The following is a 17893-nucleotide window of genomic DNA, read 5'->3' as shown; positions in this document are numbered from 1 at the left end:
TAATATTACTTAAGTATAAATTTTGAGTTCAATGTTTTTTCCAAATGAAACCTCTTTTTGGTTGAATAAATGATTTATATCTACTTGTAATGGTCATTGAAAGTTATGCATAAACTGTGTTTCTTGATAGAGATATTTTTTAATAAAATAATTAACATAATAAGATATAAAATTTAATTAGTATTGCCCATCCATACTTAATTTGCATGCATAAAATTCATGAACCACCGGAAAGATGTGTCTGATTCTTTTACTAATGTTTTTATTGAAGTTTAATATTTAAACTTATCCAGATTACTTCATTATTGGGTGAGCAGTAAAATTCTCATAAAGCAATAAAAAATATCATATATTTGAACATTATTTTTCACGCAGTAATATGTAGAATTGCCAAACTAAATTGTGTTCTGTATTAACTGCATATCCCAGCTTGAATGTATGTATGTTTACACATACATATGAAATTTAGTGAATGCTCTTATTTTGAAACAACCTAACTATTTTTTGGAATAAGCTCACCAATTTCTATTACTTTTTTCAGCTAAAGTAGAAGTACCGGAATGTGAAGAGGGAGAATTCCAGTGTGCTTATCCTCGGTGTATACAACAAGAGTTTAGATGTGATGGAGATGATGACTGTGGGGATGGTAGTGATGAAGAAAACTGTCGCAAAGATGATGCTCTAACCTGCGGTCCCACAGAATTCAGGTACATAGTACACCTCAAAAATTAAATATAGTAAAAAAATTTTATTGCACTTGTTCAATGAGCTGAACAAGTAACACTGTTATTAATGACACATATGGAGCATCCCAAATGAAACTGTACCCCAATATTTACAAATATTTAATTTTTACATTTAAATAATAATGAAAGAAATAGGAATAATACTTACTATGATGTTCAGTATAAACACCATTTGCCTTCAGGCATGCCTGAACACATTTCAACGTGTTTGAAAATGCACGCTGAAGCACCAAAACAGTGATTGCACTTACAAATTCAGTATATTATTTTTCATTTCATGAAATAAGTGAATAAGAGTTCTTGTAAATGAACCCTTTCATTGCTCCCCATAAATAAAAATCTGTAGGTTAAGATCTGGTAATCTCAATGGCCAGATGTCCTTTGAAATGAACCTGTCCCTGTAAACTTCTCACAACAAATTTAGTGAAACATTGGCAGTGTTACTGTTACTCCACCTTTTTGGATGTACACTCTAGCAATTTCTTTCTGATTTAGTCTGCTGATAAGTGATTTCACTGCCATAATATTCTGAGTTTACTGTGTTCTGGAAAATGAAAGATTATATGTTTATATGTGATAGCACACCAAACTCTAATTTTTTTGTCATGTAATGAATGATTGTCCAAGATCTCATGAGGATTATTTACAGACCACATTTGACATGCAGAAATTGTCTACAAGAATAGTTTGAAGATGTATTTCACAATTGCTTAATACTAGACTGTTAAAGCATAACAGTGTACGTATAAACTGATATTATTCTGGAATTAAATATACTTCATGAGGAAATTAACATTTCTTGAAGTAATCAAATATTAAGTTTTAGATAAAAAAGTAATACCTGTTTCCTCATTTCTGAAAGTATGAGTTACTAAGCATGAGGTTTCATGCTGTAGTAGATATACAACTATCCGTGTTTTTTAAGTCTTAAGAATAATTTTCAATTTTTTTATTGAGTAAGGGTCAAATGTTAATCTTTATTCAAATTCCAGGAATATCATTACCAGATTTTATATACTAATATCAATATATGTTGAGTTAATCATTTTTTTATTTTGTTCAGTTTTAATTGCAGATTTTTTCTCTCTTTCAGGTGTAGAAATGGTAAATGTATACCAGAAAAACAACGTTGTGATCAAGATGTTGATTGTGAAACAGGAGAAGATGAGGAAGGCTGTGAAAAGGTTTCTCAAAGGACATGTGGTCCAGATGAATACACATGTCTTTCTGGCAATTGTATTCTGGTGAGCATTTAAATTTTTACAAATTTAATGTCTTTTTTTCAGTTATTTATAAAAATCAATTTTTATGTTACTGTTTATAGTTCTATTGCTATTGCAGCAACATAGCTATAAAAGAAAAATATAGCAATTAATCAAAATTGTAGGTATCAGGGTTTTTATCATTGTTGACATTTCAAGGACTACCTTTCAATATTGGACTATCCCCTTGGTCCACACAAAAGTTAAGGAATCTTCCAGAAGATGTATTTACATACATAAATTACGTGTATTGGCCTGTACTTTTATTAATATCTGTGGACTGAGTCAACAAAAATTCTTTGAAAATGGTCAAATTTTTTTTTTGATATGGGCCAAAAATTAAAATTTTTGACTTTTTGTACAATGATTGCAAAAACCCTTAGTACAATGAAAGTACTTTTTATTTAAAATTCTCAATCTTAAAAGAGTTCTTTTCATTAAAATCAACATAGATTATTGTTAGACTATTGATGATTTCTTGATCATTGGTGTGTCCTGAAATTCATGTAACTGAAATCTAATGTTCTTGTTTGTTTGGTAGAGAATCAAATAATTCTTTGATTGTCTCGCAATTTAAGAGGAAAGTTCAAAATAACTAACAAGCTTTTTTATAAAGTAATAAACTTGCATTAATCCAATAGATATCAGCAAACCAGAGAATCACTGGCCCGACAAGTCCATTCCAGTATTAAGAACATGTTGATTTGTGTTTTACATTAACAGAATAATAAAAAAACAATTTTTTTCTAAAGGAAATACTGTGTGTGAATAAACTACTTGATTTTTTATTGACCAAGAATATGTAGTTGTGCATAAACAGATGAATTTGTGGAACATCAGTGACTGAATCCTCCATAGTGATAAATCTTGTATTCACAAAGTCTCCAATTTCCAGCAGTTCCTGGCAGACACAACATGACTATTTTCTTTCATCCTTCCTATTCACATGTCTTTAGGGTATGCACGTTTTTAATTTTCTCTAATAAGGAATTCCAAATAAAAGGAAAATGTTTGTCATATCAATTAAGTGGAAAACAAAAATATTGGAAGCCTTGGACAACATCCACAGTGAAAACTTATAGAAGTGAATCCAGTTTGGGAAAATGTATCAAGTCTAAAGAAGATAGAATTGTAAAGTTGCATAAAACTTTACAAAGTCATTAAAAATAATGTGGATATTTTTGGGTCAAAATTCATAATGCATTGTTTTCCTCTGAAAAGGGTTGCTATCTTTCTTTGTTATGATTGTGACACATGTTTAATGTCTGAGAAACAGACATTAGTCTGAGTTGCATTCTCTTAGAGTAATAATCTTCATTCTACAGCCATTCCATTTGGTAAATAACATGAAAAAATTATGCTTGTGTGTCTGAAAATTAATAATTTTTCAGTGACTGTGTACTAATAATAAACTGCACTAATTCATCAAAGTAAAGAAGGCAATGGAAAATCACTTTTCACTGCCTACTTTTTTATAATAAGCCTGGTGTGCAATACTTCTTGTTTTTGAGAATGGCTTTGCCAGTTTCAAAAGCGACTAGTGATTCATAATAGGTTACTCAAAACTGTTCAGATATAGTGCACAACATACATTTATTAAAAATGAAGTGATCTTTTTTTAGGTATATACATTTTATAAAATGTCAAGTTTTGTTTATTTAGAAAAATATATATTCTAATATTATTGTGAAAAAAATAACAATAAGTGTAATTTTTGTTATTCAGAAATCATGGGTTTGTGATGGGGTTCAAGATTGTGGCCAAAATGAAGATGAAGAAAATTGTGTCATTACTTGTGATCCAGATACTCAATTTAGTTGTACTGAAATTATACCAGTGCAGTCCTCAGGACCTGCAAATAATACCAATAATGGAGTCGTTTCAGTGCATGCAACTACCACTTCTTCACCAGCAACTATTACTGTTTCATGTATTACTAAAAAACATGTTTGTGATGGAAAGACAGATTGTCCGCGTGGTGAAGGTAACTTAAAATAATTTTTATTTGTAAATATCATTTTCATCCTTTCATTTAGTTGTTACAATCGTCATCAGTTTAGTTGTTATTGGTCAGACTGCAGATCCTGGACATCCAATAGACTGTCTTCCATCATTCCTCCTCAAAACCTTCATCTGTTATTTTTATGATCTTTCTTTATACAATTTAACAATATTTTTGGCAGCCTTTTTCTGTGTTCTTCTCTATTATACACAGATTATACAAAAAGTTTCACCACTAAGAATTTCAAAACAACAACAAAAATTGAAAAAAATATTTTCTTATTTAAGCATCTACATAGTGTACCGTCAACTTAATGTGAAGTTTAGATCAGTTCTTAAAATTGCCTGTAGGATGCTTGTAAAAATTTCTTCTACGGCATGTATCAACTCGTACCACTCCCCCTTCATTTGCATTTTGACTTAAAAAATAGGAAATAGTAAGTTATATCTGTTAAATATGGAGGGTAGTCCAGCACTGACAACCATCATTTGGGAAAAAATTGCAATATAATAATGGCTGTGTGAGCTGGTTTGCATTATTAAGAAGCAGGAACCAATCCTTAGTTTTATGAAAGCCGTTTTGTGGCCGCAGGTGACAAATTTGGTTCCGTAGAAGTGTCGGGGCATTTGGTTGATGGCAAGGTAATTCATGCACAGTGGAAAGCAGTCAATAACTCACACACATGTTTCATCACTACATCTTGTTACTAAACTACTACCTCTCTCATTGTCTTCTAATGACATCTGACTTCTCTCATCGTCTTCTAATGATCTCAAAAACAAGCTAATCACTTAAACACATGCAAACACGGCAGCCTCATTGCTATGTGCTTATTTCATCATTTCAAACATTTCTGTAACACTTTTTCCAAGGAAAAGAAACATAATTTTATGATCGAATGTTGTTCTGTTTTTTTAAAGCCAGACAATAGACAAAAATACCTAACAGATAACACTAAACACCAACTCAAACCGAGTAAGCTTTGGTTTTATTGTTTACAAGGCTTCTCTAGACAAGAGAAAGACTGCACCACAAGTTCTGTTCTTATAGCCAGTCCTGGAATGTTTTGTACTGACTATATATTTAAATTAAAAATGCATTTTGCTGCTCTTCAGTCTGCTTCTTTGAGAGCCCAAATCATCTTTTCTCTCCTGTTAAATTCTCCTACAATGCTCTACATGATCAGTCTTCTCGTATTGTAAAATTTGTTATTTATTCTCTTTGTTTTTCTGACCGTGCTTCTTGAAAACATTATTTAAGTTACCTGTATTTTATTATCTTTTCATATTATCCTTATTTCTTATAATCAGCCAAGACTCTGAGTATAGGTTAAAAAAGGAATATAATAACACATGAAAATAGTCATATTATATTTCATTGGTACTTTTTTGAAAATTAAATTTCTAATACCCTGATGAAATACTGCAGCCATCTGCACTCGGCTACTAATTTTCAACTGATTTTCCATCTCCAACTATTTTGCACCCTAAATAGGTAAAAATTTCTAGTGTTTCCCCATGTATTTGTAGATTGCTTCCTCCTTTTTATTATTAGCATCACTAAAAAATTACTTTTATCCAGTTATTTACATTCATAACATTCTTATTCTTCTATCCCTAGTAATAAATGATTTTGAATTGTCATATTCACTTTTTTTTGCCAGATGCCCTATTTTTACTTCTGTATTATTCTGTTCACCTCCATGTGGATGTCCTTCACAATGATAAATGCCAATAATGAGGGTACACTTCCATGTTATTGTCCAGTTTTCATCAAAAATTGTTTCAGTCCCTCTCACTATCGTTATTGTGCTTTCATAATTTTTTTTTATATTCTTGTATTCATTTCTATTAATTTTGAGAATTAATATTTTTGTTCCTTAGTGCTATCAACAGTTTCTGATGGTGTTGTTTTAGGCTTTTTAATGTCTGTAAAGTTTATAATCTGGTCTTTCCCATTTTTCCAGCTCTTTTAAGTGCTCTGTTTTGCACAAAGTAATTAGTGACTGTTTTCGTTACCTTATGAATAATAATATTTTCCTGAGATAAATTGACCACCCATTTAGATAATTTTGTTCTTTAGTAGAGGTAATTGCCACCTTCACAAAAGACCATTGATGATTCACATAATGGCTTAATTGTACACTAAGTTTAAGGTATGATAAGAAAAATATATAATTAAAGTACTCTGTTTGTAAAAATCTAACCAACTACAAATTTCCTTTTTGGTATTGTTTTTCCTTTTATTGGTGTTCTGGTTTCTCTTGTTTTTTCCAGCACCTGTTCAAGGTTTTCTTTGTATGATGTATGAACATAACCTTTCTATACTTCCCATGATTTTTATTCTTATACACAATATTTATGAGTAGGGATAATAATATCTTTTAGCCATTCTTTGAAGTCCTTGCTTTTTTCTCCAGCCAGCTTTTATCAGTTGACTGTTTACCCAGTTGCCTTTATTTTCTTATGCGTTATTAATCATTTTCTAAGACTTCCTCTATTCCATTTATTTCATTGCTTCCACTTTTTATGAGGATATGAATAATTATCTTTACTCTTCAGATTTTACTCAGCATACCACTCATTGTATTGATTTTACTCACCTATTCTGTCATTGTTAGACTTCCCCAATTTCTGAAAATATTCTTCCATCTTTGTTTTATGTTAATTCGGAGCAGTAACTCTACCCTTTCATCTTGTACAATTGATGTACATACATGTTGTGTTTAATTTCACTATTCCATATAGTTCCTTTTTACCTTCCTTAAGGCTTTCTTTAGGTCTATGTTGAACTCTTTCCAGCATCTGTTTTTTTCTTTAGCCATTATTTGGTACTTTATCTTAGCTTCTATATATATGTTAGTTTCTTTCTGTTACTGTTGTCAGTAATGCAAGCCTTCTACCATTTCCCCTTCTCCATCATTGCTTCTTTCACTCTATCGTTCCACCTGTGTGTTTCCTTATCATTTTTCTTTCAAGCTGATTCCATTCCTTTTCCGTTTTCCCTACTTTGCTCTTTAGAATATGCTTTGAGAAACTTTCGTTTAATTTTAACTCATTATTTCATTAGATTGCTCACTTCCCCCATCCTAAACATTGCAGTTGCTATACTCCCTCTATGAGGCCTCTCAATTGCAATCTTCAGGATGGTTGGGTTTTATTCATCAACTATTTCCACTACTCCTTTACTACCACAAAGTAATTAGTGACTGTCTTTGTTTCCTTATGAAAAAAAAATAATAAGATTTCCCAGAGATAATCGATCACACATTCAAGTAATTTTAGTTTTTTTGTGAAGGTAATCGCGACCTCTACAAAAGACCATTGGTGTTTCACATAATTGTTTAATTTTATACTAAGTTTAAGTTATGATAAAGAAAATATATAATTAAATTTTTTTTTTGTATTATCAGAACAATTATAAAGTATGGACAAATTACAAAAATAAGTAAGTTCATAATACTACAATATTAAAAAAAAAGTGTTAACTAACTTCTGCTACCTGATGATTACACATCTGGAATGTCTCAGCACCTGGATTCCTTGAGATTGAAGGGTGTGAAATTAGATAAACTGCAAATAGCTAAAGCCTTGATGAACTATTTTCATTAGATTGTTAGTATAATTAATAATTTTTATCATCTTTGAAAAAATTCAGTATGAATGAATTTAAATGATTCCTTAATGTGTCATTTCCAATAAGGGAAATAATCCCCTTAATTAAACTTTTGTCTATACAGTCTAAGAAGAAATTTAGTAACATCTTTATTGGGTTCTTTAATGAGATTACTCTAAAGTTTAGCATATGATAATATAAAGAACAAACTATAATAATTGGTTATTAAAATAAAATTTCAAAAATAAAAACGTTCAAGAGCTATTTACAAATTATTAATAAATATTTAAAAGTAGTTGCTCATTTTGATATGAAATATCATTGTAAGTATAGTCAAAGGAGATAACATATATATGTATATATTTAATATTATACGAAATAAAAACCATGAAACACAGTAATTAGATGCATTAAACTTACCGTGTTAATTTCCAATAACAGGCTTTTGCAGAATCAAAAGAAAAAGAATTAGAAATGAAAAGTCGGTATTTTTTTAATCGAAAATTAAAAGAATCTTAAATCAGAGAACTACACAAAAATTTTTTTTAATTAGATTTCTTAAAACAATAAAATAGATTTCAAAATATGTTCTAAAATAATTTTTTTCATATTTCAGCTTTTGAAGTTATTAGTAATTATGCTGTTAGTAATTTTTCAGTTTTTAATTTGGTACCAACTTCAAAAATTAATAAAAATTGAATAGTTTTATTCTTCATTTTTTTTAATGATAATCCTTTAATGGGAAAGATAAACTGTGGGAATCAGCAGGTTGAAGATTTAAAGGGGGCATGGTTTAGAATTTCACAATCTATCTTCTCAATTACATGATATGATAGCTGGCAAATGTGAACATAAATTTATGTTTAGAGATATTTTAAAACTATTTTTTGTATTTTAAAAATAGTTTTTTTGAAAATATTAATTTTTGAGAAAGAAGTTTCTCTTTATACTCCTTTTTTATTATTTTTGAAATGTTTTGTTTATTTTAACTTCACTGAATTTTTAAATTATGTTTATAAATATTTCAAATAATAATAATGCATTTACTCCTTTGATAGTACAAAAAAAAACTAAACGCAGTGAAGTTATTTATCCGAACTTGTAGATTATATGAAAAATCAGTAAACAGCATAGAACATTTTTTTTTCATTGCTACACATCTGATAGCACTTTAATCTATATTTATTTTGAAAAAAAAGTTTTTCTATTTTTTATAAATTAGTTTTACTTAATTTGTTTATTGTTTTTTTAAGATGAAAAAAATTGCCCAAAACGTAAACATTGTGATAGAACAACACTATGTCAGCAAGTGTGTCTTATTAATGCAGATGGCTCTGATGGTTGTGAATGTCATCCTGGTTATGTGCTTGATGAAAATGGGTCCAGGTAAAATTTAATTTTTTACATAATTTCTTCTTTTTTTATAATGTCGTGTGTTTAATATAAAAACAATTTATTCCCTTTTATTTGTATAATGATTTTTATAAGAATATAATTTTGTGGATAGTGTTATGCTCAGTGTAGTGTTAGATGACTTAAATTCATTGCTTATTTTAATTATATCAATGATCAATAATATATAGCCTGATTCAAAAGTAATGTAACCACCAATAATAGCGTTGAAAAAAATCTATTGTTATTTTGATAAATAAATAATAAAACAAATACTGTTTTCTCAATTGGAGGAAATATCTTTCTTCCATACGTTGTTACACCAACCACCACAAATTTCTGCATAGTAGCTGTTTTTTTTTTTTTTTAATAACTGCTTGTAATTATGGCATAATATTTCATCTTATATGTTATGTTTTCTATTAATTTTGCTTGTATTACTTCTAATTATACATTTGATCTCCACCCAAAAGAAAAAGACAGGAGGACAATTGGTGGACAACGTGCTACATTCTATAAAAGAGTATTTTTATAAGAATATAATTTTGTGGATAGTGTTATGCTTAGTGTAGTGTTAGATGACTTAAATTCATTGCTTATTTTAATTGTATCAATGATCAATAATATATAGCCTGATTCAAAAGTAATGTAACCACCAATAATAGCGTTGAAAAAAATCTATTGTTATTTTGATAAATAAATAATAAAACAAATACTGTTTTCTCAATTGGAGGAAATATCTTTCTTCCATACGTTGTTACACCAACCACCACAAATTTCTGCATAGTAGCTGTTTTTTTTTTTTTTTTAATAACTGCTTGTAATTATGGCATAATATTTCATCTTATATGTTATGTTTTCTATTAATTTTGCTTGTATTACTTCTAATTATACATTTGATCTCCACCCAAAAGAAAAAGACAGGAGGACAATTGGTGGACAACGTGCTACATTCTATAAAAGAGTATTTTTTCCCTAAATAAAAATATTATTGTATTCAGATGGCTACATGTAAATCATGATCAAGAATGAGTAGGTGTGCTACTTTTATTAAAAATCTGCCTCCACATTTACCTGGATAAATCAAGGTGAACGATGACAAAACTTCTTTGATCAAAGCAGTATTCCAAAATGTCTATTTAATTATATATATATATATATATATATATAATTTTTCAAAAAAATGAATTCATTAGTCATTGAGCATCAAACATAAAAAATTATAATTATTCCAAAACCGATTTTTTGTTTTACAATAATTTAGTTAAAAAAAAAACTGGCAATAAATTATGTAACTTACCCAGCTACAATCAGTCAGGTTATGGAATCTATTGTTCAGTTCAATTATTTTAAGCTCTCTTTGTATCTTTATGATAAAATATTAGTTTTTATTGAAAAACAATATCTATTTTTTCCACTTAAATAAATATTTCTACTTTTATGACGCATAGTGAAATAAATAAATATTAAAAAACTCATTATACTTCTTTTCTATACTTCTTTTTTTTAACAGACTTCAAAACAGGATGAGGTTATCAATTAGACTGTATTTTTATTTTAATGTATGTTATGTAATATCTCCAACATTAGTAAAGTGATTTTTATGCTTTTTTTTTTTTTAATCGAAAGAGTATACTTTTGAAAGGGTCGATATAAATTTTAACCAAATCTGATGATAATGTTAATAAATACAGGGTCATTCACGGGAACCGGATGTTTTTGAAGTGGTTTGTACTCGGGCGTTCGTGGTGGCAGGGGCACGTGGCTGGTGTCTGACGTTTCCTTTGTTCATAGCATTTAAATTTTAGTCGTTGAGATGGAGCCGTGGACGCTAGACCAACGCCTGTACGCGTATGACAGTTTTTGCGAAATGACGAATCCGTAACTGCTGTTCAGCAAGATTTCCGCCGTCAGTTTAATATCCATTGTAATGCAAGTGTCCCTTCTCGTAACACAATATAGCGATGGGTAAACAACCTTCGAACAAGCGGTTCAATATTGAAGAAAAAACCACCGGGTCCCCGACGAACTGCTAGCACTCCGGAGAACATCGAATGAGTAAAGGAAGCCGTTGTCAGAAGCCCACACCGCTCTATTCAGAGGCATTCAGCAGCGCTTCAAATGAGCACAAGTACGGTAAGACGAATTCTGCATACAGACCTGCATTTCCATCCTTACAAGATAGCCATCGTGCAGCAGTTAAATGAGCAAGATTTCACGCAGCGATTACAATTTTGTCGACAAATGCTTACCATCTTTGAAGAAAATGAAAATTTGTTATTGTTAATGAGTGACAAAGCCCATTTTCATCTGAATGGCTTCGTCAACAAACAGAATTGCCGGTATCGGGCAGAAAGAAATCCACATCAGCTTCACGAGAGACCACTTCATAGCCCAAAGGTGACTGTCTGGTGTGCAATAGGAAAGGTCGGTGTTATTGGACCATATTTTTTTAAAGAAAATGACGCTGCCGTAACTGTAACAGCTGATCGTTACATTGCGATGTTGAGTACGTTTTTCATCCCTGAGTTACGAAACTGGAAAATCGATTTTCAAAATGTGTTATTCCAGCAGGATGGAGCTACAGCGCACACAGCGAGGAGAACGATGGCTGTTCTCCGTAACTTGTTTCCGGGATGGATCGTTTCCAGATTCGGCGACATTCCTTGGCCCCCCTCAGTCCCCCGACTTGAGTAGTTGTGAATTTTTCTGTGGGGGTTTCTGAAATCGCATGTGTACAGCAATAAACCGCGTACATTGTAGGATCTAAAGATCGCAATTCGCCATCACGTCACCCAGATTGATGTAGACATGCTGCAAAGAATTGAGGCCAGTTACCGTGAAAGGCTACAACAATGTATTGCCCAAAATGGACATCACTTGCCGGACATAATTTTTTGTTCATGAGTAAGTAACAAATGCTTTGATTTAACAAGTGTTTCAGTACCAGTAAAACTTTTTTAAAGTAAATATTCAATTTTTTATGATTATTTTAAAAACATCCGGTTCCCGTGAATGACCCTGTATATCTAGAAAACAGATTTTTTTGTCATTCATTTTAGTTTTGTTATTGGTAAAAAATAATTTAAAATCATTATAATTATTAATTATTGTAAATAAAAATTTTTTAAGGAATTAGATAGAGGTCTAGCTTTCTTACTGTGGGAAGCTTAACCTTCAGATTTTTTCATAGATATTACATACCTCCAAATCTACAGTGGGAGTCAAATAATAATTTTTTAAAAATTGGGAGCACAATTACATACCCTAAATAAAAGAATCTTTATTTGAAGTATAATAGAAATATACTCATACATTATATTCAATTAAATATAGATTATTCATACATTATTTATTTTTATTAATGGGTTTAAGTGCTACCTACATAAACATTAAAGATATATGCTGAAAATTCTGGTGTAGGTTATTAGTCTATGATGAAGTTTTTCTTAATGAAATGTATGCAAGACTAGAATTTAACAATGAATGGAACTTTTTTTAATTTTGTTTGTTTTAGTTACTTTTTTTATTAATTCTTAGTTCGATTACTGCATTACTGAGCAATGCAAATGTTATAAATTTGAATTATATTGAATTCATATTATTAAACATTTTATTTGTGGTCACTACATACAAAGAATGTACTAATATTAAATAGGTTTTAATTCTACAGTAAAAGTGTATAATATACAATAATATTTTTTTCATTTTTCTTTGCTTGGAATAGTTGACCATTAAGAAATTTAATGTCACAAGGCTCCTATTTATGTAAGAATAAGAATTTACAAATAGATGAGCCAAAAATGGATGAATTTAGTAAAAAGTCAACTTCATGTTTTAAAATGGCTAACAATTCTGAAGTAAAAGATATAAAACAATAAAATAATAATTTTAAACATCAATTAAAAAAGAGAAAGATAGATACTTGTGAAGAAGTGAGAAGTATTGATCATCGTGAGAAGGATGTTAATGAAAATTTACAACTGGATATTAAAAAATTCAAACATGCAAATGTGTCAAAAAGATGTTTCATTTTAAACCTCACCCCAAAAAACGGTCTCCACCAAGATACTGTAAGGACTTCAGAGTTGGAAATATCTAAACTCAAGTCTGAAAATGAGACACTAATGAAAAACTCAGGAAGCTTAAAAAGAGTAGTCAAAATTAAAAAAAAAACTAATTCTCAGTTAATACAAAAACTAAAGAAGTTATGATCTGACTGATTGGCCAGCAATAAAAGGTCAGCTGAATTACAGGAACAACTATCAATATATAGAGCTGTTACACCTATTTTAAACGATTGAATTTTGTCAAATCAAACAATAATCTTTGAAATGAAGCTGAACAGAAAAAGATATCTTGAATTTTTTACTGCCCTAAAGAATGTGACGAAATGAACTGTAATAATAGAAGAAAGTCAGAAAGATAATATAATTTTAAACAAGGAAAATAGAACTCTAAAGAATTACATTGATACTTATAATTATATTAATGTAGAGAAATTGCTACTAGCGAAAAGTATTTTTTCAGTTTAAGAAAACTCAACAATAATGGAACTTAGATCATGAATAAGTTTAAAGAAGTACAAGATTTAGAGTTAACTTTCAGCTGCATGATCAGGTTTTCCATCCAGGCTCATCTGACTTCCAAGAAGATAATATTTCTGATCCAGGCTCACCTTACTTCAAAGAAGATAATTTTTCTGATTCAGGCTCACCTAACTTTGAAGAAGATATTCATTTTGATGCAAGCACACCTAACTTCGAAGAAGATAATAATTCTGATCCAGGCATTTTCTTCACTTATTAATTTTTGCAAATAGTTTCATTTTGTTTCCTGTATCTTTTTTTATTTTGTTTTCTTTAATGTCTTTAAATTCTGTTAAGTTTGTTTTTATTTTGTATTTTGTTATGTTTACTTCGTTGTAATTGTTTGTTCCAAAAAAAAATTTGCATTAAAAAAATAAACTGGGTTTTTATTTATAATATAACAAAGATTACCTACACTACCACGTAATAAAATAAATTAAAGTTATTTCTTTCAAGTATTTATAAAAGAAAATCTTTCTGCCGAGGAACGGGTAAAAGAAAATCTTCCTGCCGGGGAACGGGTAAAAGAATATTTTCCTGATATTTCTCAAAACTAAAGAAAATAAAAAAATAGACTTAATGAATTATAAATCTCAGAAAAAAGAGCAAATATTCAGTGCTCTGTAGTCCAAAAAATAATTTTTGTCAGATGGACATTTGGCACATATGTACATTGGCCTGTATTTGATCTTTTAACTCTAGAGCCCTGTTCATCAATTTTCTTCAAAATTTGTAGACATGTCCTACCTTTGTGAGGAAAATATTAAATTTTTGCAAAAATTGGGAAAAGAGGGTTGAGGGTGTTTTTACCGAAATATTTATTATTTTCTAAAAAATATTTAGTTAATATTCACTCCTCTCCAAAAAAAAAAGTGACTAGCTAAATCTAATTTCAGAAAGAAGTTTTTTGCATCTATATTATATTGTCCTTCAAACAACTATAAAACTCTTTTCTCCATTCCACTGTAATGGTGGAGGGATTTAAATTTTAAATAAATTAAAAATAAAAAATTACCTTGGATGCTACCCACTGCATTTAAAATGTAAATTCTTTTGATAGAATATTTCTTTAAAAAAAAATAGCTAAAACTTTTCAACCCCTTCCTAAAAAAAACTATATTTAGAATTATGGTGTATCACTATATAAATTTTTTTTAAATTTATTATTACCACTTAGGTATTATTTTAAAAATTAATTTTACCCCCCCTTGACCCTTGATCATGGGAGCCCCCAAAAGAAAAAGAGAAAAGAGTGCAATTTAAAATTTTTAATTCCAGCTTTTTTTCTTTTGTTTCGGCCTACTGTGGGACCACTTTTAACAGTTGCCCTAATGTCCTTTATTCTTTCCTTACCTGCATAAGTTTCTAACTGATCTTTTCCCTGAATTTTTCTGTTACTTTAATTTTGTTTTAGAGTTTTTTCTTCATAGAGAAACTCCTTACAGAGATTTCTAATTTTTTTTATTGTCTGGCACTAACTTCAAAAATAGTTATTTGTTGTAAATACTTTTACTAATAAAAATATAATTTGTAACACTTTACTACTATTTGTTGAGGTTGGTCTTATTTTTGTTTTTTATAAATTATTTTATTCATATCTTTATGTAAAAATATTTATTTCTAATTTTAATGATTAAATTCATTTTTTCACTAAAATTAATTTTAAATAAATTAAAATCTAAATTTAAAATAGCTACCCCAGGAGAGGGATATTAAATTATTTTGGTAACTTTATTGTATAACAAAATATGTTTTGAACATTAAAAATTTGGAAATGCGTTAAAAAGAATGTTTTTCATTTTGAGGGCTCCCTTACTCAAGGAAAAGTATTTGATTAAAATTAATTTTTAAGAAAATAATCCCTAAGTGGTGATAATAAATTTAAAAAAGAACTTTTTAAAATTGTTTAAAAAATGTAAAGATATAGCCACAATTCTAAATAAATGTAGTTGTAATTTTTTTTAGAAAGGAGTGAACATTTTTGGCTATTTTTTCTTCAAGAAGTATTAAACAACAAGGTCTATCAAAAATGAGGATTTTTACATTTTAAATGGAATGGGTAACTTGGGAGATGGATTTATATTTCAATAGATCAAAATCGTTTAAAAATTTAAACAAATATTTTTTTAGCACAAATCCTTGGAATGGGGATGAGCAAACAATTTTTATAGCAGTTTGTTGAGGCCTTAACGATATAAAAATATAAATGCAAAAAAAATAAATTGGGCATAAGAGCTAGTCTGATCTAAGGCATTTAAAAAAAAAATCGATATATAGTTTATTACTAATAAATATAATATATTATTAATATAATATGTTATTATTGTTATATAATGGATTATAGTAGTTTATTATAAATCTTTATGAAAATTAATGATCATTATTTCTGCATCATTAAAATAATCTTTATTATTTTATAATAATTTTTATGTATTTTTCAGTTGTCGAGATATAGATGAATGTGCTATTGAAACAGAACCAGTTTGCAGTCAGTTGTGTAACAACACTATTGGATCATTTACATGTAGTTGTTCACACGGTTATGTTCTACGTCCTGATGGTAGAACTTGTAAAGCACATGGTGCTCCACCAACGCTTTTATTTGCTAATAGAGTTGATATCAGACAGGTCTGTATTATCTTGCTGATTAATAATCATCTACATTCTTTAATAAAATAGCCAACAAAAGACTGCAAAAATTTCATTGCATTGCCTTTTACTTCCAACAAAATCCAAAAATGGTATTAATATAATAAAATTAAGTTGTTACGTAAAATTTATTTAATTTTAAATAAATAAGCTGTAATTATTCAGCTTTTACAAGTGCAAAAGTCAAACAATATTTAGTGCCTTGAAATTAATAATTTTATTAAATGAAAATAAAAATTATGAATATTAATACAAAATATAATCTATTAATAATTATACTCTTTATTATTATTATTATTAATGAAAATTGTGTTTTTATTAATTTAGCTGATCAGGTATAGGGAGCAGATTTGATTCACAGTTATTGTTAAAAAGACCGTGTTCGTTCAATAAAAAAAAAAATTGGGTCCAATTTGACTTCCTTGATTAAATAATGTTTTACCTTAAAAACTATATATTATTAAAAATATAATTCAGAAAAAAATCAAAATTTTTAGTAGAAATTTTTGGGTCCAGTTGACCTTGATCATTTGATGTTTTTATCATCAAAATTATTGTGAATTTAGAGCACAATTGCTAAAAAAAATTTTAATTTTAGATCTCATTTAACCCTCTTGCTCAAATGCTACCACAAATAACATTTTTAATAACAGCCACGTCTTGAAAATATAAAGTATCAGAAGTAATAAAAGATTAAAACTAATTATTTTAATTCTAAAGTCAGGTCTCATGGGACTTAATTTTTAAAAACATTTCCATGTCATCTATACTAATACTAGGTTAATTTCCAGTCTTGAAAATTAAATTTAAAAAAAATTATTTTTTAAGTATAGATTCGACGGAGACAACTTGTTTTTTTGTGGCGTAAAAGTTTATTTGTTGGAATAATTAATTACTTCAAAAAGTTTGCCCAGTTTGGAGCAAAAAATATATTAATACAGTGATCCCCTTATCTAATGGGATCAAAATCAGACAAGTAGAGCTATATATACAAACATAATTGTATAACTAAATATTTGTGCCAATTTTCAACTTTTTGGTCAATGGGTTTTCAAGATAATTGGAAAAACTGTTTAGAAATAATTTTTGATATCCCCAACACCTAAATCCAATTGACTTAATACTTTAGAATTTTAAATGTATACTTTCATCATACTAAAGCTGTATTCTCTCTTACCACTGTACAAAAAAAGCCATCAATGAATTGCCTAACTTTCCCAGCTATGCCAGAAAGTTTTTTTCAAAACTTAGATTCAATTTTTATGAATTTTTTCTTATTATGATTGTGAAATACTTCATGTACGAGTATATGACAGTTTTAATCAACTCTGAGATTATGAAAATGGATTTAAAATTTTTATTCTAATTATATGGTAGAATTATGAAAACAACATTTCACAAAACTCAAAATCAAATCAATGCTTACAATTGTGCATCTTTGCTACGGCCATTGTTACATTTATATTTTTGGGAAAAAACCAGAAGAAGAAAGTTATGCTATGTCAAAATATGACAACATTCATATAAAATATTAAATGAAAAAATCCTTTATGAATATCTAAAAAGCTCAAAAATGTAAACTTCAATAGCTGGAAGAAAGAAAAGGTACATGTACAAATGTGTTATAAAAATGTTTAA

General features: G+C 28.8%; 1 protein-coding gene across 1 annotated transcript in view; it reads left to right on the top strand.

Annotated features, from left to right (window-relative positions):
* Positions 1 to 17893, top strand: part of LOC142319831 (low-density lipoprotein receptor-related protein 4-like) — a 150878-nt gene that overhangs the window by 47911 nt on the left and 85074 nt on the right. Inside the window, exons 7-11 of the mRNA XM_075357504.1 lie at positions 542 to 707; positions 1840 to 1990; positions 3734 to 3992; positions 8879 to 9011; positions 16048 to 16234. Coding sequence (XP_075213619.1) covers positions 542 to 707; positions 1840 to 1990; positions 3734 to 3992; positions 8879 to 9011; positions 16048 to 16234 — 896 coding nt within the window. The remainder of the gene's footprint in view (positions 1 to 541; positions 708 to 1839; positions 1991 to 3733; positions 3993 to 8878; positions 9012 to 16047; positions 16235 to 17893) is intronic.

This window comes from Lycorma delicatula, chromosome 2 (assembly GCF_047948215.1).
Source record: "Lycorma delicatula isolate Av1 chromosome 2, ASM4794821v1, whole genome shotgun sequence".
Taxonomy (NCBI): domain Eukaryota; kingdom Metazoa; phylum Arthropoda; class Insecta; order Hemiptera; family Fulgoridae; genus Lycorma; species Lycorma delicatula.
This window is presented reverse-complemented; position numbering and strand designations above follow the sequence as displayed.